This window comes from Vulpes vulpes, chromosome 1 (assembly GCF_048418805.1).
Source record: "Vulpes vulpes isolate BD-2025 chromosome 1, VulVul3, whole genome shotgun sequence".
In the NCBI taxonomy this organism is placed as follows: Eukaryota; Metazoa; Chordata; class Mammalia; order Carnivora; family Canidae; genus Vulpes; species Vulpes vulpes.
Window position 1 is genome coordinate 105,573,641 of NC_132780.1, and position 27,471 is coordinate 105,601,111.

The following is a 27,471-nucleotide window of genomic DNA, read 5'->3' on the forward strand; positions in this document are numbered from 1 at the left end:
CCCCCGGCCGGGCCCCGGCCCCGGCGCCCACCCGCGCGCCGCGCTATAAAGGGCCGAGGCGCGGCGTCCTCCGCCTCCAGGCCGGACGCGGGGCGGGCGCAGGGCTGCGGGCCGCGGGCCCCGAGCAGCGCCGGGACGGAGCCGCCCCGAGGTCCCCGCGCGCCTGGGCTTCCCGCCGCCGGGACCGCGGGCAACGGCCGAGCGGCCGCCACGCGCTCCCCGCACGCGCAGGTATGTCTCCGTGACTTGCTGAGTGCGAAACGGCCTCCCCAGCGCCGCCCCCCCGGGTCCTGTCCTCTGAGGCCCTTCCTGACACGTGGTCACCGGACCTGCTTGGGGCCGCGCGGCGGGAGCCGCGTGACTCGGGGCAGTTGGGCCTGTGCGGGCCGGGAGGGGCCGGGAGGGGCCGAGGGGCCGGGGCCGAGGTGCCGCCGCTCCCGGGCTCGCCGCGGGCGTGCGGGGGGGGGGCGCAGGTGCCGTCCCCACTCCCGGGACGCCCTCCCCGAGCCCGTCCGCGCCCCGTGCAGTCAGACACAAGCACTGCGAGGCGATGCCACGAACGCGGGAAGCCCTAGAGTGTGATGACTTGGCCGGACCCCCAGATCCGCGGCAGTCTGCTCAAGTATTCGGAGGAGCTTCGTGACTCGCGGGTGGGGTGGAGTCGACACGGTCTCCGCAGGGATGTGTAGACCGGCCGTCAAGGGGTGGGTGTGGCCCAGAGAGGATGACATTCCCTCCGTGCGCTCACTTTGAGCACTTGGTGCCTGTGGATGTCCCCACTGGAAATCTGCCATCTAAAGAAATACATTGTCTGGGTAGGTGACATACGTTTTCCTTAGATAGGAGGTGGTTTAGGCAGCAACAGGAGAGAAACATTTGCAAGGTTTTCTTTAAAATTTACTTTTTTTCTTGGAGTTCAGTGTGCCAACATGGAGCATAACACCCAGTGCTCATCCCATCGAGTGCCCCCTCAGTGCCCGTCACCCAGTCACCCCCACCCCCCAGACACCCACAAGGTTTATCCACTGCCCTCAGTAATCTCTGAGGAGTGCATCCATCAACCAAACAGATCATCTGCACATGAACATCATCCTGAAGTCTTTTTATTTGGAGTCAGAATACAACGTAGGATCTCCAGTTGGCTTACGCTCAAGTCACAGTGGGGCAGGGTACAGGGAAGAGCCCTGGGACCACAGGACTGTCAGTCCGGGATGAGGAGCATAAGAAATCAGTGTCCCTTCCGCCCCCCCCCCCCCCCCCCATGGAGCTGGCGACCAGGGTCAGCATAATTTAGTTGCCCAGACGCAGACTTTTCCTTCCTGACGAAAGGAGGCAAACCTTTCTCATTCTACTTTGCCCTGAAGGAAGTCCTGCTCTCAGGAAACAAAAGAAACTCTGAAGTTAGGGAGCCCTGGAGAGCACTAATGAGGGGGAAGATTTTCTGATTGACCTACAATGAATGGCTCCTGAGAAAACCATTTCCCTTTGGCTTGTACCAGACTGATCTGATGGCTTCTTGATCCCCCCCGCCCCCCAGGTTAACGGGAAGACCTGGAGGCTGAACTTCACATTTGATGCACTGCCTGAGGGTGACAGAGGCAGCCTGGCGGTGAGAAAGGCAACGGATGCCCAAGTGGGAGGTAGATGTTACTTTGGCCTTGGCTGATGGAGGCAAAATCGGTAGGGGGATTTTTTTTTTTTTAATTCTAAGACTCTTGGATCTCTTAAATCGATTTTTGAAGTTGCCTCAGAGTTACTGTGAATTTTACGCATAGGCATTGTACTGCGATTTCTTGTGAACTAAGATATTTTGGTGGTTTAGTTTGCTTTTCACTAACTTGAATTTCCACTCTTTCTGTGAGAGGAGGACACATGAATATGTCTAAGAGGGGAATTCAGCTCTCTGCTGACTGGCGGTTTCAGAGTTATGTAATCTTTCACAGGCCCAGAGAGCATCGTGCCCCCTCTGGTTTTGGTAAAGCCGCTCATTAAAGCTAGCATATGTGGTTTCTGATTAAAGCACTTCCTGTTCCTTTAATTTGGGACTGTGAGGTAAAACACTTTCCTTTCAAATTTGGTAGATGAAAATAATTTATTGCTCCCTGGGCGGAGGGGTTGGTTAGCAGGAGGGAATGCAATGTATTAAACGCTTGTTTTGGGAGTTGACCAGCAAGATCTCATTTAGCCTTCGTAATAGCATCTGAGGTAGACATAATAAGGCTAATTTTATAGGTGAGGAAATTGAGGCTCAGAGATATTGAGCAATCGGTTCAAGATCGCCTCGGTGGTGAGTGGCAGAGGTTGGATTTGATCTCTGTAGCTAGTAAGTACCCTTGCCTCCGCCCCACTGGGCTATTAGCTCAGTACTAAGGGGAGAGATCAACCTCTTTCCAGGGTCCCTCCCTTTCTCTGGCTCCCCTCTGGGTCCCCCCTGCTTCCTGTTCAGGTTTAACTGGTAAAGTTTTAGTTGATAACCATATAAGCCTTGGGGTTTTAAGAAGACCATAGGAAAATCTTTCACACCTCCAAGAGTGAAGCCATCTGGTGGAACGGTGAGAATGGTTGGGCTAGTGGATGGGAGAAGCCATTTTTGGACACAACACTTGGGGTTACAAAGAAAGGGGAATCCCACCCTTCGTCACCCTTGCTCCTGGAAGGATGTTTCCTTCTGTGCTAGAAAGCTAAGGCTTGGAAGAGCATCGCTAGTCAGAGCTCTGGTGAAGGGCCTACTGCTACTGCTTCTGAAGAGGAACTGTGGGTGCCTATCGATATTTTTTTTTAAACAATTTCATATGCTCATTTTCTAGTTTACCTTTCCTGTAGGCCCTATGGTATTATGAGTGGAGTAATTAATCTACTTGGTTAAAAAAAAAATGCTCTGATGAGTTAGGAAAGAATTTCAATAGTTGTCTTTTACAGGCGGTTCTTCTCAAACCTTAATATGCATGAGAGTTATCTGGAGATCTGGTTGAACTACAGATTCTGTGTCAGTAGGTCTAAGGCGGAGCTTATCATTCTGCATATTTAATAAGTTCCCATGTGATCATGGGCTTGCCCAACGTCCACACTTTGAGTAGCAGAATTTTAAGGCTCCTTCAGTTCTAGTTAATAAGAACAATTATGGAGCTTTTCTTTAAAATCTGTGTATGTCATTGTACCACGTAGAGAAGTAAATTCTGCTTGATTATGTTAAACAGCAGTGGTGATGCTGTATTATTCACATGATATCGAATATCTGTGTTAAGCTTTTCAAAATGTTGTCAACCACCTAAATATTGCACCTATATAATTGGAACTTCCGGATGTAGGAAAACACTAAAAATGAGTTTCTCGCTTTTTGTTCAGAAGTTTAGTAGCGTGCAGAAGCTTTTAATATTGGCGTAAGACTTTTTGACGCATCTTAGCGTTGGTTAGTACATGTGCATCCCCAGCCCTGTGATTATTTCAGTCAAGTTTGCTATTTGTCATGGCACTTATTTTTTAGTGTGGCAAATGCCGTAAACCATGCCTTCTCCCAGAGGGTTGTATTGTCTCCAACTGGGGAAAATTGGTTCTGGGGGGAAGGAAATATCTTCTATATTACAGTGGTCTGTGGCCTTGTAAAGGACCCTAATAGCACATAAACAGATATAGAGTATGTCTCTGGTTTTAAACTTTCATCAGGGGACAGCTAGGGAAGAAATGTCAATCTTCTTAGGGGGTGTGCTAAGGAGAACAAGGTTGGACAAACAACTGTAAATGCTCTACATATACTTATTCAGTTGAAGTCAAAAAGATTTTTCCCTAACTTGTTCTCTCTTTGTGTCTTCCTTTGTGTCTGCATCCTTGCCACAATTGTTTAAAGTATCTGCCTCCAGAAGAGGGATGATTTCTGATTTTTTCCCCCATATTTCTTGACTTCAGGAATATTTTCTTCTATTATATCCTTAAGTGTTTTTAATACTTTAAGAACTTGTGAGAAATGTGACATAAAATTTACCATCTTAACTACTTGTCAGTGTATAGTAGGGGACATTAAGTACATTCACATTGTTGTGCCACCATCACTACTATTCATCTTCAGAAATTTTTCGTTGTCTTAAGCTGAAGATCCACATCTACTGAACAATATCTCCCCATTTCCCCCTCCTCCAACCCTTGGCAACCACCATTCTCCTTTATGTCTCTATGAAGTTGACCATTCTAGGTGCTTCATGGACATGGAATCATAGGGTGTTTGTCCTTTTGTGACTGTCTTATTTCACTTAGCATCATGTCTTCAAGGTACATCCGTGTTACGGCATGTGTTGCAAATTCCTTCTTTTACAAGGCTGAATAATATCCCATTGTATATACATTCCCCATTTTGTTTATCCATCCATCCCTCAATAGGAGGTAGTTGGCTTCCTTCTACCTTTTGGTCATTGTGAATAATGTTGCGATGAACATGGGTGTATAAGAATCTGTGAGTTCCTGCTTTCAGTTCTTTTGGGTGATGCCTAGAAGTGGAATTGCTAGATCATATGGTAATTCTATGTTTAATATTTTGAGGAACTGCTGTACTGTTTTCTATAGCACCATGGTGCTTGCTTTTTAACTCATTTTGTGCCGTGTTTGGTGGAGTGCAGTGACAAAGTGTTTGTACTATGAATATATGACAGAAAATGATAGGAAATTGAGAATAAATAATCTGAATGACTCAGCACTACGACTGTTAGAACAAATCAGCCTCACCCTCACCTGTCCACATACTACAGTGAACACACAAACAAATGCGTGGCTGTGAATAACTCCCATGAGAATCATGGAGGGAAGGCACTTAGATTCCATCTGGGTCAGATCCTCTTGAAAATGTGTGCCCCGTGCCATGGATTCCCACATTTAAAAGAAACTTCAAGAGGCTGGTGGGAGGCTCAAGGATGAGAGCTACATAGGTGATCTACAGATGTGGATGAAGATGAACTAAACCAAGAACACCTTGAGGAAGGGAATTGTGTGACTTCAGATTTTCACTTTCCTCTTCCTCTCATCCGCTTCCTTCTCTCTCCTCCACAGTGTAAGCAATGGTCACTCCATGAGTTTTAGTTGGACACAGAATGTGGAAAAAAATCGGAATAACCCAGAATGAAAAAAAATAGTGAATTTTAAATCATTTTTTAATCTGTGAAAAAGTATTTTGAAGATTGTAAGGAGTTTCTATTTCATACCTTTGTTGAGGGTAAAGGAGGTGGGTTTAAATAGGGAAGACAAGAGTTGGAAGAAATGGAAAATGGTCCCTGGGCAAGGCTGCTGAGTGTCCCCTTAGCATCTCTAGTAACATGAACTGAAACTATCTGAACGGGGCAGACACTGATGCATCACGGACCTTCCCAGGCCTGCTGCTCTGTGTGATGTTTCATATCTTTTAAACAGGCAATGAAAACAGTTCTGTTTATCTGTGGTCCTGAACATCATCCGGCATTAAGACGAGAAAAGGAGTCTTAGATACAACACTAATGTGTAAATCCAGAGATGGTGCTAGATAGGTTGCAGCCAACCGAAGTGTTTGTAGCAAGTCGGAAGGGAACTGTCTGGTGATAGTAATGTTGAAAGGACATGCCCTCTGCATCTCGTACCTCTCTTGTGTTTGTCAGTTGTCCACATTTCATGGTGGTTCGTTTGGGGAGGTCTCTTTTAAAATGCAAATAGTCAGATGACTGTTTATGTCTCAGTGTGATTTAATTTTGAAATGCCTTCTTGAAGTTTTAGTGGAAGGGAAGGGCATGGAGACTGCCCTGATCGGACTGCAGATATGGGGCGAGATGCGGTGGTAGGAGCAGCACGGGGAGTGCCGTGTGGAGGTTAAAATCAAACTCGATGCCTCCCACACTCTCCGTCCCCTGGCTCGTATTTTTGTTCATGGTGCTACCACTGTATCAGTCTTAAGGTGTTGGGTACTCCTGACTCTCTCCTATCTTTCTGTGTTCAGTCTGTTGCCAGCCCTATAGATTATTTGTCTGAAATGTTTTTTTAAACAATTCCTCACTTTCTATTCCCATAGGCACTACGCTCCTTCCATCCTTTAGTACCTGTCCCCACTGTGGACTGTCTCTCCTGATCACCTGTCTCACCTGCTGCTTTGTCTTTCCTAAAGCACGGCTTTGGTCATGTTTTTCCCAGTTTAGAAATCCTGAATGGTTCCCCATGGCTTATCACATGAACTCCAACATTTTCAGTGGCATCAAGACTGTAGTCCAGTCCAAACTTGGCTCCATGATTCCCTCCTTCTATATTCTCATCAAGTTTGGCTGGTGGTCCAGAGAAGCCAAAATGCTTAACAATCAAGTACTAAATGGGGCTTTGAAAAATGGATAGTAATTGCAACTATCATTGTTGAATGTGTACTGTACGCTGTGTGCTGGGAGTTGTGCTACGCATATTATAACGTACATACTGATTGGATATAGTTAATATTTCCATTTATGGATGAGAAAACAGTCCCAGAGAAGTTAATTAAAGCTGTTAGTTAAGTGAATGCAGCTGGGATTTGAATCCAGGTTTGTTTGACTTCAAAACCCTATGCTTTTAAGCAAGGGATGAAGAAAATCAGGCAGTAATTCTAGCTTGGATAAAAGTTGGGGACAAGAGGCGCATTCGGTGGCTCACTCAGTTAAGCATCCAGCTCTTGATTTCCGCTCAGGTCATGATCTCAGGGTTGTGAGATGGAGCCCTACTGGGTGGAGCCTGCTTAAGATTGTCTCTCCCTCCCCCTCTGCCCCTCTCCCACCCTCAAAAAAAAGGTAGGAACAAGAATTAGTGTGCTGTTTTCCAGGATCACTCATAAAGACTGCATATTGAGTAGTAAATGGAAGTATGATGGGAGAGTGCATTAGTTTGCTAGGGCTGCCATAACACAATGTCACAGACACACATAAACTGGTGTATTAGTATCTAAATCAAATTGCTAAAATTACACAAGATAATGTACCATATAGGTAAAGTATTTGACATATCCTCGACATGTAATACATTTTAGTTCCTTTCTTGCTCCTGTAATTATTATGACCTTTGAGTGGTCATATACCACCTATTTGTGTGTATGTGGTTGGGAGGACCAGGGAGGGATAGATTACATATTGGACAAAAGCCTGTCTAGTTATAACGTGTATCTCCACAACATTCCCCCCCAGAGCACTTTCACATTTATGCAGACTGGTTAGGAAGGAGCCCAATGTATTAAAAAAAAACACAACTGTGTGGGATGCCTATCTGGCTCAGTTGGGAGAGCAGGAGACTCAATATCGGGATTGTGAGTTTGAACCCCACGTTGAGTGTAGAGATTACTTAAAAATAAATGAGCTTTAAAAATCATGATAGAATTTGGAAGTCAGAAAACTATTACTATAATAAACAATGATAAAGATGCACTAAATTGGCCATGAGATTTAGTAAACAGGTTCTCCTGTTAATGTCTTTCCATTTTTCTCTGTTTCTAACAAGCGTGCTCAAATTTCATCTCTTGACCTCATTCTGGGTTTTACGGACTTGTCCCGTTCCCATCAGCCTATATTTTCCTTTACAGTTTAAAAGTTCCATAAAATTCTAGCAAGCACGGTCTGGAGGAACAAAAACAAACAAAACCAAACCAAAACCCAAAAAACTAAAAAACAAACAAACCCAAACCCCCCCCAAAAATCCCAATCCTCTAAAGAGTAGAGGATAGATAGAAACCAGTCATGTTTTTCATGTGTTCCGTTTACTTTAACTCTCCGAATGCAGGCCTGACCAGTGATTCTCAGCCCTTTATTTCCCCCAGCACACCTGAGAGATAATGGTATACTCCCATCAGTAAGGTACTCTCTGGCTACCACTGTCATCATAGAATGGGGTCATGTGGCCCTTGAAAACACACTTCCTCAGTGTTTATCTTTTTTTTTTTTTTTAAGATTTTATTCATGAGAGACACACAGAGAGAGGCAGAGACATAGGCAGAGGGATAAACAGGCTCCATGCAGGGAGCCTGATGCAGAACTCGATTCCAGGACCCCGGGATCATGCCCGATCCTGAGCCAAAGGCAGACGCTCAACCACTGACCCACCCAGGTGTCCCTTCCTCAGTGTTTCTGCTAATCCTGTAAGGAGGAATTCCCCATTTGTCGGAGAACTGCTTTAAATTACTTTATCCCATAATTCTAGTGCCAATTATGCCACTCATACTACCTGAAAAAGAGGCTGGAATTTTATAAAAATCTTCACCTGTATGAAATACAGACTGATTCAGATTTTTCTTTCATTATGATTCCTTAGAAAAAAGAAGGAGGGCGGACTTGGTTTAAATGCCTATTTTACCTATAGCTGTATGTCATGAAACGCCGTACCACAGCCAGCAGCCCCCTGGAGAAAATTATAAAGAAAAGTGATAGGGATCCCTGGGTGGCGCAGTGGTTTGGCGCCTGCCTTTGGCCCAGGGCGCAATCCTGGAGACCGAGGATGGAATCCCACGTCGGGCTCCCGGTGCATGGAGCCTGCTTCTCCCTCTGCCTGTGTCTCTGCCTCTCTCTCTCTCACTGTGTGCCTATCATAAATAAAAAAAATAAAAAAAAAAGAAAAGTGATAAAGTATGTTTATATGGACTGTTGGCACCCACATAAGTACCAGGAATGATCCAGGAATCTTAAAGTACAGGTCCAGTGAGTAAAAGGAACAGAGACTTGATAGAAACCAATAACACCACGAATAACCTGCCATGAAAATTTAAAAAGGAAGAAAAGTAGATGCAAGCAGATTGTCTGATAAGAGTAACCAGATTGCAAAATGCCTGGAGTTTTAAAGAAAGTCACATTTACTTTCTCATAAATAAATACTGTTGCAGAAGAGCAGGGGTTAGGTGCTCTTGATTTGAGGAAAGCACGACTTAAGGGAAAACACAAACAAAACTAAGTTTTTAGGATGTATGTTTCAAGATTCTCAAATACATGCATCTATGTGTTCATTTATCCAAAGGTATTTGTTAAAGAATAAGATTTTATTTTAAGAAAAGATAAAAAGACAGTATTCAGCAATCTATTATTAAATTTAATTCTATTGATTATGAAAATTAATCTATTTATAGTTTAACTCAGTAAAATATTTATTGAGCACGTACATGGTTCTGGGCTTTCTTCCAGAGTACTGAACAGAAAGACAGGTCTGTGTCCTCACCGAGCTTACGCTCGCGTGGAAGAGACAGACAACACCCAAATAGCTATATAAATATAATGCCAGGGGGGTAATAATGGGCTATGAAGACAAAGAAGGCAAAGGGAGAGAACCAGGTATGCTACATTAGCTGGAGAGGTCATGTGAAACTATTTCCCAAACCTATGAGACAGCAAAGCAGTTTGAGAACTGAGAGTTTTTGTCTCCGATGTTTTTGAACTCTGAGCAAGCTCCCCAACTCCCACAGATTGAACTCTGACCTGTCTGAAGACTCTAGATTCCTAACTCCAGCTCTGACCGTTTCTCTGAGTCCTAATTCCATGTTGCCACGTGTATAATCAAGGGATCCAAAACCAAACTTGCCATATTCCCCCTTTTCTTCTCCACCCCCACCTAAAATATTATCTTCATTTTTCTAGAAATCTCTAGAGGACTTAAAGATTGAACTCTTTCAGCACCTTTATTCCACTGTAGAAAAGTCCTAATAGTTCCTTGTCCAAAATGCTTCCCACCTACCCCGCAGGTCCTCCTTCTCAGTACCATCACATTTAAGGGCAGCTGGAGGGGTGCCTGGGTGGTGCAGTTAGTTTAGCGTCCAACTCTTGGTTTTTGCTCACTGGCTCAGATTGTGATCTCGGGGTTGTGAGACCGAGCCCTGTGTGGGGCTCCACACTCAGCGTGGAGTCTGCTTGAGATTTTCTCTCTCTCTCTCCCTCTGCTTCTCTGCTCATGCTCTCTCAAATAAGTAAATCTTAAAAAACCACAAAGAAACAAAACAAAACAAAACCAAGAGCAGCTTGAAGTTTGTTTAGGAACACCACGACACCCATATTTTTCCCTGCTTGACCACAGTTGGACCCCATGACTGCCCATATCATAACTAAAGTCCTGTGCTTGCTTTTCACCTCTAAAATCCAGGTACATCAAACCTATGTGTTATGGACTGAATTGTGTCCCCACCCCCCACCCCAAATTCATATGTTGAAACTCTAACCCCTGGTACCTCAGAATGTGACTGTGTTTGGTGCAGGGCTTCTAAAGAAGTAATAAAGCGAGGACATTAAGACATGCCCTAATCCAATCTGACTGGTGTCCCTATTAGAAGAGGAAGAGACACCAGGGATGAGTGCCATAGAAAAGGCCACCCATGGACCTGGTGAGAAAGGCTTTAGGAGAAACCAACCATGCTGACACTTTGATCTTGGATTCTAAGCCTCCAGAACTGTGAGAAAATAAATCTTCATTGTTTAGGCCACCCAGTCAGTGACTTGAGGCTCAGAAATTAAGGAACAGGTCGCACAGCTGGTCAGTGCTAGAGCCGGATCTGCAGGTTTCAAAGCCATGACACTCTTGTGCCTCTGAGCACCGTTGCTTAAAGCAGGGGTTGGCAAACTTTTCTGTAATGCACCCGATAGTAAATATTTTATTTTTTATTTTTTTGCATATTAAATACCTCATTTTTATTTATCTCTCTATATATATTTTTTAATTGAAATTTGATTTGCTAACATATAACACCCAGTGCTCATCCCATCAAGTGCCCCCCTCAGTGCCTGTCACCCAGTCACCCCATCCCCCCGCCCACCTCCCCTTCCACCACCCTTGTTTGTTTCCCGGAGTTGGGAGTCTCTCATGCTTTGTCACCCTCTCTCATTTTTCTCACTCATTTCCCCTCCTTTCCCCTATAATCTCTTTCACTATTTTTTATATTCCTGTATGAGTGAAATCATATAATGTTTGTCCTTCTCCGACTGACTTACCTCACTCAGCATAATACCCTCCAGTTCCATCCACCTGGAAGAATGTTTTAGATTTTGTGTACTAAGAGACAAGATGGAAGATATTTTGTAGGCACTTCTATAACCATTGAAAGTGTACCTATTTAAAAATGCACCATTCAATTAAATATGTACTAAGTAACAGGTGGTTGGCTACTTACAAGGGAGTTTATGGTAGAGTAGATGGACTCCTAAATGGGTAATTTCAACACAACTTGAGAGTTCCGATGGGAGTCTTTGTGGAAACACAGAAAAGGAGCTTTAAGCCAGACTGAGGGTGAGAGTGAGCATGGGGAGGTGGAGGGTCAGGGAAGGCTCCAGGGGTGGTGGATGTTAATCTTGAGTCTTGGGAAAGATGAGCATGAATTGGCCAGGTGAGGAAGGGGAAATATTTCACATAGAGGGAACAACAGTCAGATCTATGGCAAAAACTCTATTCAGTTATGTATGACTGCAGCTAATGAGGAAATTGAGGCTTGTGAGGAAGGCAGGGCTTGGATACTTGCCATTCCAAGAAGACTGAACTTGCTACTGAAGAGGACAGGGAGCCATCGAAGGATCCATAAATAAGGTAGGGCAATTAATAGATTTGGTCATAGGTATGACATGCTCATGGCAGTCTGGGGGATAGGTTTTAAGTGGGGAAGGTTGATGGATAGTTATTTGGCTCAGGTGAGAGATAAAGGCCTGTCTTGGAGAGTTTAAATAGAAATGGAGAGGAGAGGAAAGTTCCAGAACCAGGTGTTCAACAATTATGAATACGATCTGGAATTTTAGTTTGAATCATGATACTACCTGCATTCTTTCAATAATTTTTTTTTAAAATAATGCTTATTTTAATTTAAATTCATTTTGCCAACATGTAGTATAACACACAGTACTCATCGCATCAAGTGCCCTCCTCATTGCCCATCACCCAATTACCCTATCCCTCCACCCTCCTCCCCTCCTGCAACCTTTTGTTTGTTTCCCAGAGTTAGGAGTCTCTCATTGTTTGTCTCCCTCTCCAGTTTTTCCCAATCAGTTCCCCTCCTTTCCCTTATAATCCCTTTCACTATTTCTCATATTCCACGTTTGAGTGAAACAATATGTCTTTCAATAAAATTTTAAAAAGATGCTTACTTACCTATTTGAAAAACTGTATTTTCTAAACCAGCAAAAAATTGATGGCTCGAATAACTAAAGCAATCTTGAGAAAGAAGAACAGAACTGGGGGTTATCACAATCCTAGATTTTAAGATACACTACAAAGCTATAGTGATCAAAACAGTAGGATACTGGCACAAAAACAGATGCAAAGATCAACAAAAAAGAATAGAGAGCCCAGAAATACAGCCCAGGCTTATGTGGTCAGTTAATCTAGGATAAAGGAAGCCAGAGTATGCAATAGGGAAAAGACAGTCTTTTCAATAAATGGTGCGTGTTGGGAAAGCTGAACAACTACATGCAAAAGAATGAAATTGGACCACTTTCTTATACCATACAAAAAACCCTCAAAATGAATTAAAGACCTAAAGGTAAGACTTAAAACCATAAAACTCCTAAAAGAAAACATAGGTAGAAAAAAAAAAAAGAAGAAGAAAAAAAAAAGAAAACATAGGTCATATCTCTTAGACATTGGCCTTAGCAACATATTTATGGATATGTCTCCTCTGGCAAGGGAAACAGAAGCAAAAACAAATGATTGGGACTACACCAAAATAAAAAGTTTTCGCACAGCAAAAAGAAAACCATCAACAAAACAAAAAAGCAGCCAAGTGAATGGGAGAAGATACTTGCAGATCATATATCCCATAAGGGGTTAATATGAAAAAATATAAAGAAGCTTACACAACTCAACACTGAAAATACAATCAATGACAAAAAATGGACAGAGGACCTGAGTAGACATGTTTCCAAAGCAGACATACAGATGACTAGGAGACATATGAAAAGATGCTCACATCACTCCATCAGGAACATGCACCTCAAAACCACAAGGAGGTATCATCTTATCCCAGTCAGAATGGCTAGAGTCAAAAAGACAAGAAATAACAAATGTTGAGGACTCGAGGACGTGGAGAAAAGGGAACCCTCCTGCACTGTTAGTAGGAATGTAAATTAGGGCAGCTGCTGTGGAGAACATTTGGAGGTTTCCTGAAAGTATTATAAGCATACCATAGGATTCAGTCATTCAACTACTGGGTATTTACCTAAAGAATATGAAAACACTAATTCAGAAAGATACACGCACCTCTGTATTTACTGCAGCATTATTTACAATAGCCAACATTTGGAAGCAGACCAAGTGTCCACCTAGGATGAATGGATAAAGAAGATCTAGTGTGTGCGTGTACGTGTGTGTGTGTGATGGACTGCTGCTCAGCCACAAAAGTGAATGAAATCTTGCCATTTGCAACAACATGGATAGAGCTAGAGGACATTATGCTAAATGGAATAAATCAGACAGAGAAAGACAAATACCATATGACTTCATTTAGGACTGGAATCTAAAAAATAGGAGAAATGAACAAACCAGACAAATAACCAGACTCTTAACTACAGAGAACAAATTGGTGGCTGCCAGAGGAGAGGTGAGTAGGGGGATGGGCAAAATAGATGAAAGGAATTAAGAGATACAAGCTTCCAGTTATAAAATGAGGGTTGAAAAGTACAGCATAGGGAATACAGTCAATAATATTAAGTAACAATGTATTGTGACAGTGACTGTACTTATCATGGACGGCATTGAGTAACGTATAGAATTGTTGGCTCAATATGTTGTACATCTGAAACTAATGTAATGTTGTATATCAATTAGACTTCAAAAGCAAATGTAAAAAAGTAAAAACATTAGAAGAACAGTATTATTTTACATTTTTGCAAGTCTCTTAAAGTCTGACTTCAAAGAAGATAGATTCTTATATGTTTCTGCATTCAATTTGTTGCAATATATTGTTTTGGTTGAAATCTATGAAGAAAATCTGGCCCCATATAGCTATGTAACTGGAAAAGGAAGAAATGTTTTAGTAGTCTTTTTCAGATAATTGTGGCTATTCTTTTTTTTTTTTTTAAAGGTTTTATTTACGTATTCATGAGGGACACAGCGAGAGAGGCAGAGACATAGGCAGAGGGAGAGGCAGGCCCCTCTCAGGGAGCCTGATGTGGGACTCGATCTCAGGACCCCGGGATCACGCTCTGAGTTGAAGGCAGACGCTCAACCACTGAGCCACCCAGGCCTCCTTATTCTTTAATATTATGCCAGATAATTGGTAGTTCATCAAAGGATAAATGAGATATGGAACTTGAAACCGTATCAGTGAATGTTTTTATACTCTTAATACATTAATATCTACTGATTTCTGTCTCACCTTGAATGAATCTTTTAACCATGTGTGGTTTTGTAATGTCTTACATTCTTCAGTTGGAAAATATTAATTGAGTTATGCAAATTTTCCAAATATTACCACATTTTGCTATGTAATATTAAAAAATAACATTTGTTAATAACATAACACTTTTGACCTCAACAAAAACATCCTCAAATACTGGGAAGGTGGGCTGCCTCGGTGGCTCAGCGCCACCTTCAGCTCAGGGCGTGATTCTGGAGTCCCGGGATCGAGTCCCATGTCAGCCTCCCTGCATGGAGCCTGCTTCTCCCTCTGCCTGTGTCTCTGCCTCTCTCTCTCTCTCTCTGTGTCTCTCATGAATAAATGAATAAAATCTTAAAAAAAAAAATACTGGGAAGGTATCTGGGAGCCTGGCTGGCTCAGGTGGTGGAGCATGCAACTCCATCTCTGGATTGTGAGTTCAAGCTCCACGTTGGGTGCAAAGATTACTTAAAAAAATAGAACCTTAAAGGGGCGCCTGGGTGGCTCAGTTGGTTAAGTGTCTGCCTTTGGCTCCAGTTGTGGTCTCAGTGTCCTGGGACCCAGAGGAGCCCCAAGGCTAGGCCGGGGAGCCCCAAGTCCTCAGCAGGGAGTCTGCTTCTCCCTCTCCCTCTGCCCCTCCCCCTGTTTGTGTGCACTCTCTCTCCCTTTCTCTCAAATAAAATCTTGAAGAAAAAAAAAAAAACACACACACACACCAAAAAAACTAAAAAATAAATACTGGGAAGATACCAAGCTCAGGATGTCAGAAAGTTCCCTAATTAGAATTTTCATTTGAAGGGATTGGATTTTATCATTGGGAATAAATACTGTCAGTTATTTCTTAACATGACAGGCTTACTTTGTTCATTAGAAAAAAGAAAACAAAAAAACCGATAAACATCCAAGTCAGAATAACCACAATTTGTCAGTCAAGTAAATTGGTGTTCCATGAAAAATCATGACTAGTTCAACTCACAACTCAAATGGGATTGGAGTAGAACAAATGGCAGTATATTCTCATTTAATTCTTTCAGTCTAATGGACCAAGTGCTTTTCCAGACAATCATCATAGAATATTAAGAATATGTGTATTTCAAGGCTCAATATTTAATACAATTAATTGCTGTAACTATTTTGTGTGGGACTTTAAGTAAAACTAGCTTTTTAAATTTTCCCTTTCTGCCAGTGGTGATGAATACAATGACTACTATTTCATTTTGTTGCCACTGCCTTGATTTGTTGTTAAGGCACCAGGAGTTTACCAACCCCCCCATTGCTTTTGTACCGTCAGTGCAAATGTCAATACAATTATTCCGGGATAAAGGATGAGATTCAAAAAGATTATTGTACACTTTGAATGTTTCAGCATCTCTTCTGTTTTCAAGTGTTCATATGAAAGATCTTTGTAATGAGCACTGGGTATTATATGACTGATAAATCACTGACCACTAGCTCTGAAACCAATACTACATCATATGTTAAGTAATTGAATTTAAATAAAATTTAAAAAAAGATCTTTGGTGATTAGCCAGTGCTAATACCTGATTAATACAACCAAAATAGCAAGTCCAGACAGTCTGTAGATCTATCCATTTCTAAGGCAAAGAAGTGCAGTACTGCAGACAAGATCAGCTTTCATGTTTGCAGTCAAATCTTAATTTGATGAGTTGCTGTATCATTGGAAAGGGCAGGGCCATTATTTCTATTGCGGTTTTTTCAAAGTCTAAAAGGCATTTAGCAAAATAAATTCTTCTACTGCTTCAGCCAATGCACTCTAATAACTTGCCCCATGAGATACTTCACTGGGTTTTTCATCTCCAATCTGGAAAGTTGCACCAAATAAGTTTTGGCTTTTGAAAATTTTATTACATCTATGTTCAGAAATTCAGTACCTTTTTAAAAACTTTGACCTCAAAATGGTGTTACAACTTAATTGGTACCATAATATTCAGAAATATTCTATCCTGTAAGATACAATAAGGTAATTTTTTTATAGACAATAAATTGTTAACATCTATAGAATTAAGGGAAAGGTAGCCATCATCATATTTTTTATTTCTTTTTTTTCATATTTTTTCTTTCTTATTTACAGTGTCTTCCAGTTGCTTTGGGGCAGATTTCTCCTTCTATGAGTCAGGGAATCTCTCTGATATGTCATTTTCATATTTTTTCTTATCTTTATATGTAGATGGAGTATCTGAGCTTTGAGGAAATGAGTCTTCTGATTTTCCTTTTAAAGTAAAAGATCAGGCTCTAGAGTCAGACACATGAGGATTTTAATCTCTTCCCCCAGTGATAAGCAGTGTGACCTTGGACAAATGCTCAAGGCTTCATTTTTTAAATATAGCTCCTGGGGTCAGGAACCGAGAAGTGGCTTTGGGGGAATCCTGGCTCAAGGTTGCTCCTAAGACTATAATCAAGATGTTGGTCAGTGCAGTCACCTGAAGGCCTGACATGCTGGAGGATCTGCTTGCAGAATGGCTTTCTCATATGGCTGTCTCTGGTTGGTGCTGGCAGTTGGCCTCAGTGGACTTTTCCAGAGAGACCTCATAACTATGGTAGCTGTCTCTCACAGAGTGAATGTTCTATCATATTTGATTAAGACAATGGTAGTGTCATATCATTCAGCCTAATAGACCAAATTGAGTTTATGTTTCAACATGTAAAATAAGGCAAAGTGTATTTAGATCTTTTTGCAGTGATGTTATCAAACAAGGATTCTTGACTGCGTGTGGGAGGGCTTCTGGGCATTGGGGCTTGTGTTCTCCTCAAACCGTATGATTGCTTTGAATCTGTGATTTTATGGAAAACTTTGAATGCTTATTCTGAAACATCAGTCTTTTGCTGACCATATTTATTTATGTAGTATTTATAGATGGATGAGTTCTCCAGAAGCTATGCTTTTGAGCTTGGGTTTTTATATATCAGGTGAAACCAGAAATAATTTGGGGGGGGGGGAGAATTAATTTCGTAAAAAATATTTGTGCATGAACTTGTTTGGATAGACATTTAAGGCCTTTTTATACATAAAATGTTAGTGGGGAGGAAAAAAAAGATCTGAATAAATTTTACTGAGAGAGTCCAACATCTCATTTGGAGCATCCTTTAAGTGATTTTGGTTTCCGAAGAACTGCAATTACTGGAGTCTTGTATTTCCTGCAGATACAAAGGAGTTGTTTCCTATTTATTTATTTATTTATTTAGTTAGTTAGTTACCCAGATCCAAAAACTGGGGGGGGGAAGGGAAAGGCAGCAAGAAGTTTTTTGGGGGCAGGCAGTACAGTACTTGTGGGGGAACAAGTAAATATTTCCTTTGGCTCGCCCAGCAGGGTCCTCTATCACCTATTAAGGCTGAGTAACAATTTCAAGCTCCTCATCTTCCTGTCCCCCTCCTCTCCTCCTGGAACCCAGGCATTTTGTTTCTGTTGATTTACTTCTGAGCTGAAGCTGGCATCCCTGTTCACCTGGTCATCAGGCGGGCCCCCCACCCCATCCTGGGTGGCCCCCCCCCCCCCCCCCATTGCTGCCCACCCTGTAGATTGGGTCTTAGCAATGCTGTCCAGCCCTTTCTTTCCATTTCCTTTCCTCTTTGCCTCTGTACCAGGGTCGAGTCCGTTCTCCCCACCTGGACCATTGCAGTGATTCCTAATGGCCTCTGGCCCCTCAGTCTTACCCCATCTAAGCAGCTTCCAGGTTAATTTTGCCTGCCCCAAATTCTTTCAGGTTGGCCCAGTGTTAATTAAAGACCCGGTGTGTCAGTCGGCCACTGGAGGTGCTCCGCCCAAAGGCAGCAAGTTGCCTATGCCCTTTGTGTTACCATCTTTCCTTTGACTACCCTGGAAGGGACTGTAAGCTTTTATCTGACTCTTCCTTTTTTTTTTTTTTTTTTTTGCCCAAGCTGATCCTTCTTCCTGTAAGTGCTTTTGGTTTAAATCCCACCCAGCCTGTAGGGAATGCCACCTCCTTTGCCAAGATTTTTTCCTCGTGTCCTCTTTTCCTCCACCACTTTTTGTCTTTCTTTTTAGGACACTCTTTGGACTTTGTCTCCCTCATGGTGTCTAATCATAGCTGGTTTCTTCTAATGTCGCGTGTACGTGCTTCCCTTATCATTTCCACGAGATTAGAGTGTACTTGAAAGGAGGGACATAAGCATTATTTTCTCCTGCTGCAAACTCCTAGCCATGGTTTTAACAAGATTTAGGACATCAATAGAGAATTGTGTCACCCCATCGGTAAAACGGCCTTAAGATAGGAAAGCTGGAAATTTGCCGGATAAAATGCAGAAACAGACAAATCAGGTGTATTGAAATACAGACACGCACGTGTGTGTTTTTCAGTTCGCTACGAAATGAGGTAGGGCACGGTTTTTATTCCCAGGCCTGCCCCCGGGATACCGAGGTGTCAGGTTGTAGCTGGGGGACGGGAGCGCGGCTCGGCACCTGGTGGGCGCTGCGGGGGGAGGCCGCTGGGGGGGGAGGCCGCTGGGGGGGGCGCTCGGGGGGCGGGGAGGCCGCTGGGGGGGGCGCTCGGGGGGGGGGAGGCCGCTGGGGGGGGAGGCCGCTGGGGGGGCGCTCGGGGGGCGGGGAGGCCGCTGGGGGGGGAGGCCGCTGGGGGGGGGCGCTCGGGGGGCGGGGAGGCCGCTGGGGGGGGCCGCTCGGGGAGGCCGCTCGGGGGGGGGGGGGGGGGAGGCCGCTGGGGGGGGCGCTCGGGGAGGCCGCTGGGGGGGCCGCTCGGGCGCTGGGGGCGCCGGGCCCTCGGGGCCTTCCCGCGACGCCGGGACCCGGAGCCCGAGCCCGAGCCCGAGCCCGAGCCGGCCTGGAGGGGCTGGAGGGGCTGGAGGGGCTGGAGGGGCTGGAGGGGCTGGAGGGGCTGGAGGGGGGCGGGCTGCCCAGCCCGGGGAACCCGGACGGCCGCCCCCGCCCCTCGGGCCCCCTCCCCTCCCCCTCTCCCTCCCCCACCCCCCCCCTCCGCGGCCCCCCCAGCCCCGCGCTGCGGGCCTCCGTCGGGGACCAGGGCGGGGCGGGGTCGGGGCTGCGGGAGGGAGCGGGGCGGGCGGGGCGGGCGGGGGACGTTGCCTCATCCTGTACATTTTCCTGGAAACGGGACGCATCCGGAGGCGGGCCCCGGAGGGAGGCGGGAGGCGGGAGGCGGGAGGCGGGAGGCGGCGGCCCCTGCCCCGCCCCCGCGCGCCCCTACAAAGGCCGCGCCGCCCCGCGCCGCCCGTGCCCGCGCTCGCTCCCGCGCCCCAGCCCCGCCGCCTCCCCGCCGCCGCCGAGCGAGCCCGAGGCCCGGGAGCATGATCGTGGACAAGGCGCTGGACGAGCGGCGCGGCGGAGACGGCGGCCTCATGAGCAGCCCGCTCAGCCTGGCCTGCTTCTACGGCGCCTCCCCGCCCGGGGCCTCGGCGCCAGGCTCGCCCGCCTCCGACTCCTCCGACCTCTCCTCCGCCTCCTCCTCCTCCTGCGGCGCCGTGGACGCCCGGCCCAGGGGCTGCGCGCGCGCCGACCGGCCGCCAGGTACCCCCGGCACCATCCCCTGCGCCCCCGGCACCCTCGGCACCCCCGGCACCCCCGGCGCCCCCGACACCCCGGGGCACCCCGCACCCCCGGCACCACCCCCTGCGCCCCCGACACCCCGGGGCACCCCCGGCACCACCCCCTGCGCCCCCGACACCCTGGGGCACCCCCGCGCCCCCCGCACCCCCGGCCCCCTCCCCCGCGCCCCCCGCACCCCCGGCCCGGCCCGGCCCGCCCCGCACCGGGAAGGCGGACTTGCCCTGGGCCGGGCGTTTGCTGGGATCGATGCCCTTGGACGGTGCGTGAACCCCGGCGCCCCCCGCCCGGCCTGGCACCGCCGACGTCTAGGGCGGGGGGTGAATCACAGTGGATTCCTCTCCCGGTTCCTCTTTCTTAAAAAAAAAAAAAAAGCTTTATTAAGCCATAGTTCGTATACTTGTGGCGAGTTTTTGGATCTGATGTAGGCATGACTTTTCTTGTGGTCACCAGTGAGGTTTGAGGACTCTAAGCTCAATTTATTTTTTTTAAGTATTTATGAAAATGCTAAGACTTTATGCTAAAGAAAAGAAACTGCCGTTAACAAGATGTTAGATGAAACTGGACGGACAGCCAGCTCGGCTTCGGCCTTTTGTTTCTGACGTTTTCGGATTTCAGAAGTCTGCCCCGAATCTCTGTGGTCTTGTTTTTATTCTTCGAGCTTTAGAATGGTTCGAGCAAATCTTAAAGCAAACCGTAAGGGTTCCTTTCTTCTGTTGTGAACCGGTTAGTTTCTTTTCTTATCGAACGTAGTTGCATAACTTGAAGGAAAACAGGTCGGCGCTGTGGGTAGGTCAAGGGACGCCTAGGTAATCGTTGGAAAGTGCTCGGCTCAGGTGTTCCCTCCTGCTAGCCACTTGGGTTTCGGCTTTCTTTCATTTTAAAAAGTGATTTTTCACTGTCACTTAAAAAGTAATTGAAGCCACTCAATTTTACAAGGTGCTCCCCGCGTGTTAAATGGATAGCAGATGTGAAAACTGCGTGCGTGTGTACATGTGTGTTGGAACCTTTTCTCTCACGTTTGCTCTTCCTCCGGCTGAAACTGTTATGCTGGTTCCTTGGTTTACCACATAGACGTGGGGGATTTCTGAAACCGAATTTTTCTCCCCGTGACGTCGAATTAACTGCTGTCATTCCAGAGAAATGCCGTGTTAGATGCTGGCAGGATTTTCTTAAACTTAAACGTCAGATCAACTGGTCGTTTAATTTTCTCCATCCTAGAGATGTTTCCTCTCATCTGCATATGATATATCTGTATCTCTGCATATTCAAATTAGGCGTTTCCTGCCACATCGTCTTTTTCCCACTCTCCACAGACTGGCTCAATTATTCATTTCCTGACTTTCTGCATGTTTACTTTGTGTTCAGCTCATCCCAAGAGGTTGTGACATAGTAGCCATCAGGAGTGGAATGCTGTACTCCTAGGCTGTATTTTAAAGTGTCTTTTAGAAGTTAAACTGAGATGAGATTGTTTGCTTTCTACTTAGAAGGCCCAGGTGAGCAATTCCAAAAACCACTGGTGAGGGGAAATCCTGTGTGTGTATGTTTAAGCTTAGTGAATTTAAGCAGCTTTCTTGGCAGAGCTGAACTGAGGGAAATAATAAATCTAAGACATTGTTAATTGTTAGGCTTTGGCACATTGAGGTCTTTGGAAAAAGTTTTGTGCTTTCCTAGGTGAGTGGAATGAATAGACTTTAAATTTCTGTGTGGACATAAAGCCTTTGTTTTGAAAAAGCTAAAAATCCATCACTTATTGCTTGCTCCCTTAAGGTTTTTAAAACAGTCACGATTTGTGAGAGGGTGGCAAAACCTGCGACTGTGTCTTTTGGATGGCTAGGACTCAAAGACAAAGAGGTTTAATTTGGGTTCCTCTGTTGGCTCTGGGGGCCCCCCCGAAACCACAGCTTTTATGAGCTTTATTTTCTTAGGTGCCTGGTGGAGAAAGGTGTTAGCAAATGAAGAATCCTTAAGCAGGGCTGGGGACTGACCTGCAAGGCCTTTGACCGGAGAGAGTCGGAAGGGCTTTGCAGTCTCGTGGGTTGGGGACTTCAGACATTAGACAGCTGTGCTTTTGAGATGATCAAGATTTGTGCTTGTGATGAGATTAAATTGGGATGTGTTTCGTTTTCTTTTGAACAGTTGAACCCCATATGGGGGTTATTGGAAGGCAACAGAGAGGACCCTTTCAAGGCGTTCGTGTGAAGAACTCGGTGAAGGAACTCCTGCTGCATATCCGAAGTCATAAACAGAAGGCTTCTGGCCAAGCTTTGGATGATTTTAAGGTGCCACCTATTGTTTGTTCTGGGTCGGGGCAGGGAGGTTATTCTGTCGGGGTATTTATTGTTCTCGGCTGACCTCGGTCCAGTGGGTCTTTGTAGACAACACCACAGCGTCATAGGATGGTGGGCGGTATTGGTCTCTGTCTGCTGTATTCCTATCACTTAGCCCCCGGTACTAGGCACACAAGAGAAATTTTAATGAATGAATGAAGGAATAAATGAAGGCAAATTGGAGGCAACGGATTCATGGGGGTTCGATTGAGATGGGAAAACTTGACTAGAAAGGGAAAACTCAAATGGCTTATTGATTTGGTCTTGACTTGAACAAGATGAAAGTGAAAATGGGGAAATTTGCAAGATAGAATGGAAATTAAGATAGAAAATGAATATTGCTGGGATAACTATCAAAGATGTTTGATGAGCTGTGAAGAGTGGTAGAGATAAGTCTGCTTTATTGATGTTTATTAAGTAGGAAACCATTTTGATGTGCACTAAGTTGGAAACTTTTTTCCCTTATAGACACAAAGTGTGAACAGAGAGCAATTCACAGGTAAGCATTCCTTCTATTCATAGTTTGGGGGCTTTAGGGTTAAATAGCTTGGTGGGATTGTGGGTAAAATTTAGAAAATAAGGTGATCACAGATTCCACATTCCTTTCTCGGGGTATAGAATTGAAGAACACAGTACCATATACTGGGAAAAGGAAAGGACCCGATTCGTTGTCTGATGGACCAGCTTGCAAAAGGCCAGCTGTGTTACATACCCAGTTTTTGGTAAGTGTCTTACTATTTTCCCCTGAATGTGCTTGGAAATTTTTCCTGGAATGATTTTGAAAGAGAGCACGCAACCTACTTTTTCTCCTTTTCCAGACACCCCCTCAAACGCCAACACCTGCAGAGAGCATGGAAGATGTTCATCACAGTGAATCCAAACAGGACAGCAGCGCCGATCTGCTTCAGAACATAATCAACATTAAGAATGAATGCAGCCCGGTGTCCTTAAATACTGTCCAAGTTAGCTGGATGAGCCCAGTGGTGGTCCCTCAGGGCTCCCCCCGAGAACAGTGTCAGGACTTCCACGGAGGGCAGATCTTCTCTCCGCCTCAGAAATACCAACCGTTCCAAGTCAGCAGCTCTCCACACATGATGGATCAGGCCTCCCTGTACCAGTATTCTCCACAGAGCCAGCACTTGCAGCAGCCACTGCCGCCACAGCACTACACCCCCAGCCCATCTCTGGAGTACGGTCCTTATTCCAGAACTTCCCAGTCCCCCAGCTATGAATCGAACCTCTTTGAGGGTCAAGAACCACAGTTCTGCCCAGATCAATGTTTTGCATCCCTTCTAAATAGTCGGGAATCGGAGAATATTGCTGTCCCCATTCAGAATCCCCCCAGTGTTCAGCAACAAAATGAGTCCCCCCTGCAGAACTTCAACATGATGCCACACGGTGCCTGTGAGGCCATGGTGGGGCATGATGTGGGCGCTACCACGCTAAGCACTTCAGCGCCGTTCCAGAACATCATCGGAAATCCAGTGAACACCACACAGTTAGGGAAGTCCTTTTTTCAGTGGCAAGTAGAGCAAGAAGAAAGCAAGTTGGCAAATATCTCCCAAGACCAGTTTCTTTCAAAGGATGCAGATGGTGACACGTGAGTATCCCTTTCTGAACCTAATTTGATAAACCATACTCCCTGGATACAGTGGGCAAAGAATTTCTCTAGGGTGTACCAGGCTGGACCTTAGTAAGTGGCTAATCGGGATGACGAGCGTAGGTAGAAATTGCTGTTGCTAATATTTCAGGAGTTTTCTTCTTATTTTCCGTCTGAACTGATGATCTCTTTTCAATTAATGAAAACATACGTGTCTTTGAATAGTTGGTTTTGAAAGACCAGCGTGGATTGTGTCTATAGAGCAAAAACAGATCGTGATTAGTTGGTCAGCCATCACCTGTGAGGTGACTTGTAAACTAAATCTTAATCTGTCATGACATCTTTGTGGTCGTGGGCAAGTTATTTAACCTTTCTAGGTCTCAATTTCTTGACATGTAAAGTGGAAAGACCTCCCTTATAGGGTTTTTAGGAATATTAGATATAATAGACTTAAGGCCATCGGTGTGGTGCTTGGCATTCTTCTTACTATTTCTGGTAACTTAACACATCTGTTGCAACTCAGATGTATTATTAACCCAACAGAAAAGATAAATTATCGTCTGTACTGTTTGAGTGCACCAACGTATCAAGAAAGGGACTAAAGTAGATTTTTTTTTTTTTTTTTTTAAAGATGAACGTTGTGAAGTCAGAAGTAATCACCTCTTTCTTTCCTTGTTTCCCAGGTTCCTCCATATTGCTGTTGCCCAGGGGAGGAGGGCACTTTCCTACGTCCTTGCAAGAAAAATGAATGCGCTTCACATGTTGGATATTAAAGAGCACAATGGACAGGTGAGGATCTCGTCCGAGTGAAATGGCAGAGATGTCATGGGGAAGAGGACGCTGAGAAGTTTCATATTTATGTGCGGGTCATTTTAGAGCTCCCAGCCGAGGGAGTTGAGTTAATATTAACTTTGAGATGTTGATTCTTTGCCATCATCAAGCTTGAAGTTATTAACGTTAACTTTGTAGTTATTTGACCAAAGACTGGGTGTAATAAAGCCACACCCTAGGCTTATGTTAATTTCCTTGTGTTACAGTATCTTTGAGCTTATTAATAGGATTTATTTTCTGTTCTTAGTTTTGGTTCATATTCCTCATGAGGTTAGTGTTACATATTTAAACAAAATCTTTTTTTCCATCTGAATGTCCACAGAGTGCCTTTCAGGTGGCAGTGGCTGCCAATCAGCATCTCATCGTGCAGGATCTGGTGAACCTTGGGGCCCAGGTGAACACCACTGACTGCTGGGGAAGAACCCCCCTGCACGTCTGTGCCGAGAAAGGTCACTCCCAGGTGCTTCAGGTAAGAGCCTCGAGCCAGCTGCTGCTATCACAGGGCCGAAGAGATAGGGCTCAGATAAGAGAAGCCAGATGTAGGTAGCCTGTTGCAGTAACCTGCTTTGAGTCAGCTTACTCATTTCTTGGCAATACCCGTAAGTACGTATTTGTGTAACTTGTCTTTTGCTAACATGTGTCTATTTTTTAAAATTTCGCAGGCAATTCAGAAGGGAGCAGTGAAGAGCAATCAGTTTTTGGATCTTGAGGCAACTAACTATGATGGTAAGAACAGAAATTTTATTGGATGAAAAACCATTTAGAGAGTGGGACCCATCAGTTCTAAGGGTATTAAGTTTCATACCAAGAAGGAAGGGAGGCCATTAAAGCTAAAATATTCTACAGATAAAATTAGCACTGAGACGCCACGGAGGGAATATTCAGATTGCCTTACCAGTTCTCGGAGAGCCCATTTGTAGGTCATGGTAGAGACCGTCCTCAGGGTGTGTAATTGTGGAACAACAGAAAGACCTGGCGGGTACTTGACCACTGCTTTATTGCTTTATTACACTTTTTTTTTTAAGGCCTGACTCCTCTACACTGTGCGGTTGTGGCGCACAATGCTGTGGTGCATGAGCTTCAGAGAAACCAACAGCCCCATTCACCTGAAGTTCAGGAGCTTTTACTGAAGAACAAGAGTCTGGTTGACACCATCAAATGTCTGATTCAGATGGGAGCAGCAGTGGAAGCTAAGGTGCGTTCTCAGAAGAGGTTGGAGATAGGATAGGGAAGAAAAGGGGTTGTAGCCAAAGACCTTGTTCCCGAGTATAAATTAAAACTATTTTCCCTCTTTTTAAATTAATGGAGTGAGTAGCAATGCATGGATAATTAAGCTTAGATTTTGAAATCATCAGCTTTCTGAATTTGCTTTTAATTTGTGGATGATTATTCAAAAGATCATTGAGCTGTGAAATAAATTTGTCTTTGTTTAGAAAAGGAAAAGAAAATGCCTGAAATTGATACTGTTATTTTGGCTTCCATTTTCACATACTAAGCACAAGAAGTAGTGATTTCTTGTAAGAGTTGTTCCATCATTGTGGGGTCTGGACTTACATCTGGTTTTTAAACTGGAAAATATTTTATTCTCAAATTTGAGGTTTATTTACTCAGTGTCTCTTATGTACAAGGCACTGAGTTGGGAGCTCTGGGGGAAGAATGCTTGAATCAGAAGCTACTTTAGACCTTGGGAAGCCAAAGAGGTGAGAGATGCAGCTAATTGTATGTGTATACAGGGTAGCCACCAAGTCTGGAAACACAGGCGAATACATAATAAATGTTTTATTGTATCGCATTACAGTACTTGATAAAATAGTATCGGCTGTGCTGCTACGTTTTGTGGCCACCCTGTATATAAAAGCAGACGATGATAGGTGATTTATAGGAAATTGATGGGGAATTTCGGAGGGATAAGAGATTTCGTTTAGTCTGGGATGAAGGAAGGCTTTGTGGGGTTGGGAGCATTCGTGGTTAGTCTCCAAGAGTGAGTCAGACACTTGTGAGCCTGGGTAGAAAGCGTATCCAGATGTGGTGTCTGGATGTTCATTGTTCTCCCCCCTTGCCTCTTTTAAGGATCGTAAAAGTGGTCGCACAGCCTTGCATTTGGCAGCAGAAGAAGCAAATCTGGAACTCATTCGCCTGTTTTTGGAGCTGCCCAGTTGCCTGTCTTTTGTGAATGCAAAGGTAAGTCTAGAAAGCTTTGGTGACTGCATTAGACTTGGAATGACCTCTTTTATACTGTCTTCGAGCTGTTGAGCTGCTTGCCTGGCAATCTCCCTCTCTGAGAGGTGTCGTTTTATCTCTTTGTCCTCAGGCTTACAATGGAAACACTGCCCTCCATGTTGCTGCCAGCCTTCAGTATCGGGTGACACAGTTGGATGCAGTTAGGCTGTTGATGAGGAAGGGAGCAGACCCAAGTACTCGGAACTTGGAGAATGAACAGCCAGTGCATTTGGTTCCTGATGGTCCCGTGGGAGAACAGGTGAGGGTGACAGAAGGGAGAGGAAATCGTTTCAGGCACTTGGCCTGAAACATAAAGGGAGACGAGGTTGTGTAGGGCAGAGGCCAGCGGGTGCTCTGAGAGGTGCCCTCTCAGCTTCTGCGTCTCACAGTGTCTTTGTAGCAACTGTGGAGTCAATTGCTCTGATTCTAAAGAAACAGTAAGAAATTTGAATGTTATCTAGGGACCCAGAATGGTCAAAGGTCATTCTTTCCTCTCCTAACACATAGTTGGGTTTAGAGTGAAGTCAGAATAGTTTGAGATTTGGAAGCTGATGAAAGAGGAGGCACCAAGGTTCCTGCAGACATCGAGAAAAGAGATTCTTAGGTCTACAAGTGATGGGTCTTCAGATCGTGAGTGAAGTTCTATCATTCCGT

General features: G+C 44.9%; 1 protein-coding gene across 2 annotated transcripts in view; it reads left to right on the plus strand.

The window, feature by feature from the left end:
• The first annotated feature begins 1,548 nt into the window (after nt 1–1,548).
• Nucleotides 1,549–27,471, plus strand: part of NFKBIZ (NFKB inhibitor zeta) — a 29,009-nt gene continuing 3,086 nt past the window's right edge. The window contains exons 1-11 of one of the 2 annotated variants that reach the window (XM_025989989.2): nt 1,549–1,680; nt 21,976–22,118; nt 22,635–22,665; nt 22,785–22,888; nt 22,985–23,766; nt 24,450–24,555; nt 24,920–25,066; nt 25,260–25,323; nt 25,623–25,792; nt 26,668–26,778; nt 26,909–27,076. In XM_025989989.2, coding sequence (XP_025845774.1) covers nt 1,626–1,680; nt 21,976–22,118; nt 22,635–22,665; nt 22,785–22,888; nt 22,985–23,766; nt 24,450–24,555; nt 24,920–25,066; nt 25,260–25,323; nt 25,623–25,792; nt 26,668–26,778; nt 26,909–27,076 — 1,881 coding nt within the window. In that variant the 5' untranslated portion in view covers nt 1,549–1,625. Of the gene's footprint in view, nt 1,681–19,367; nt 19,801–21,975; nt 22,119–22,634; nt 22,666–22,784; nt 22,889–22,984; nt 23,767–24,449; nt 24,556–24,919; nt 25,067–25,259; nt 25,324–25,622; nt 25,793–26,667; nt 26,779–26,908; nt 27,077–27,471 lie in introns of those variants that run through there. The other variant, XM_072722272.1, reaches the window with a different exon arrangement.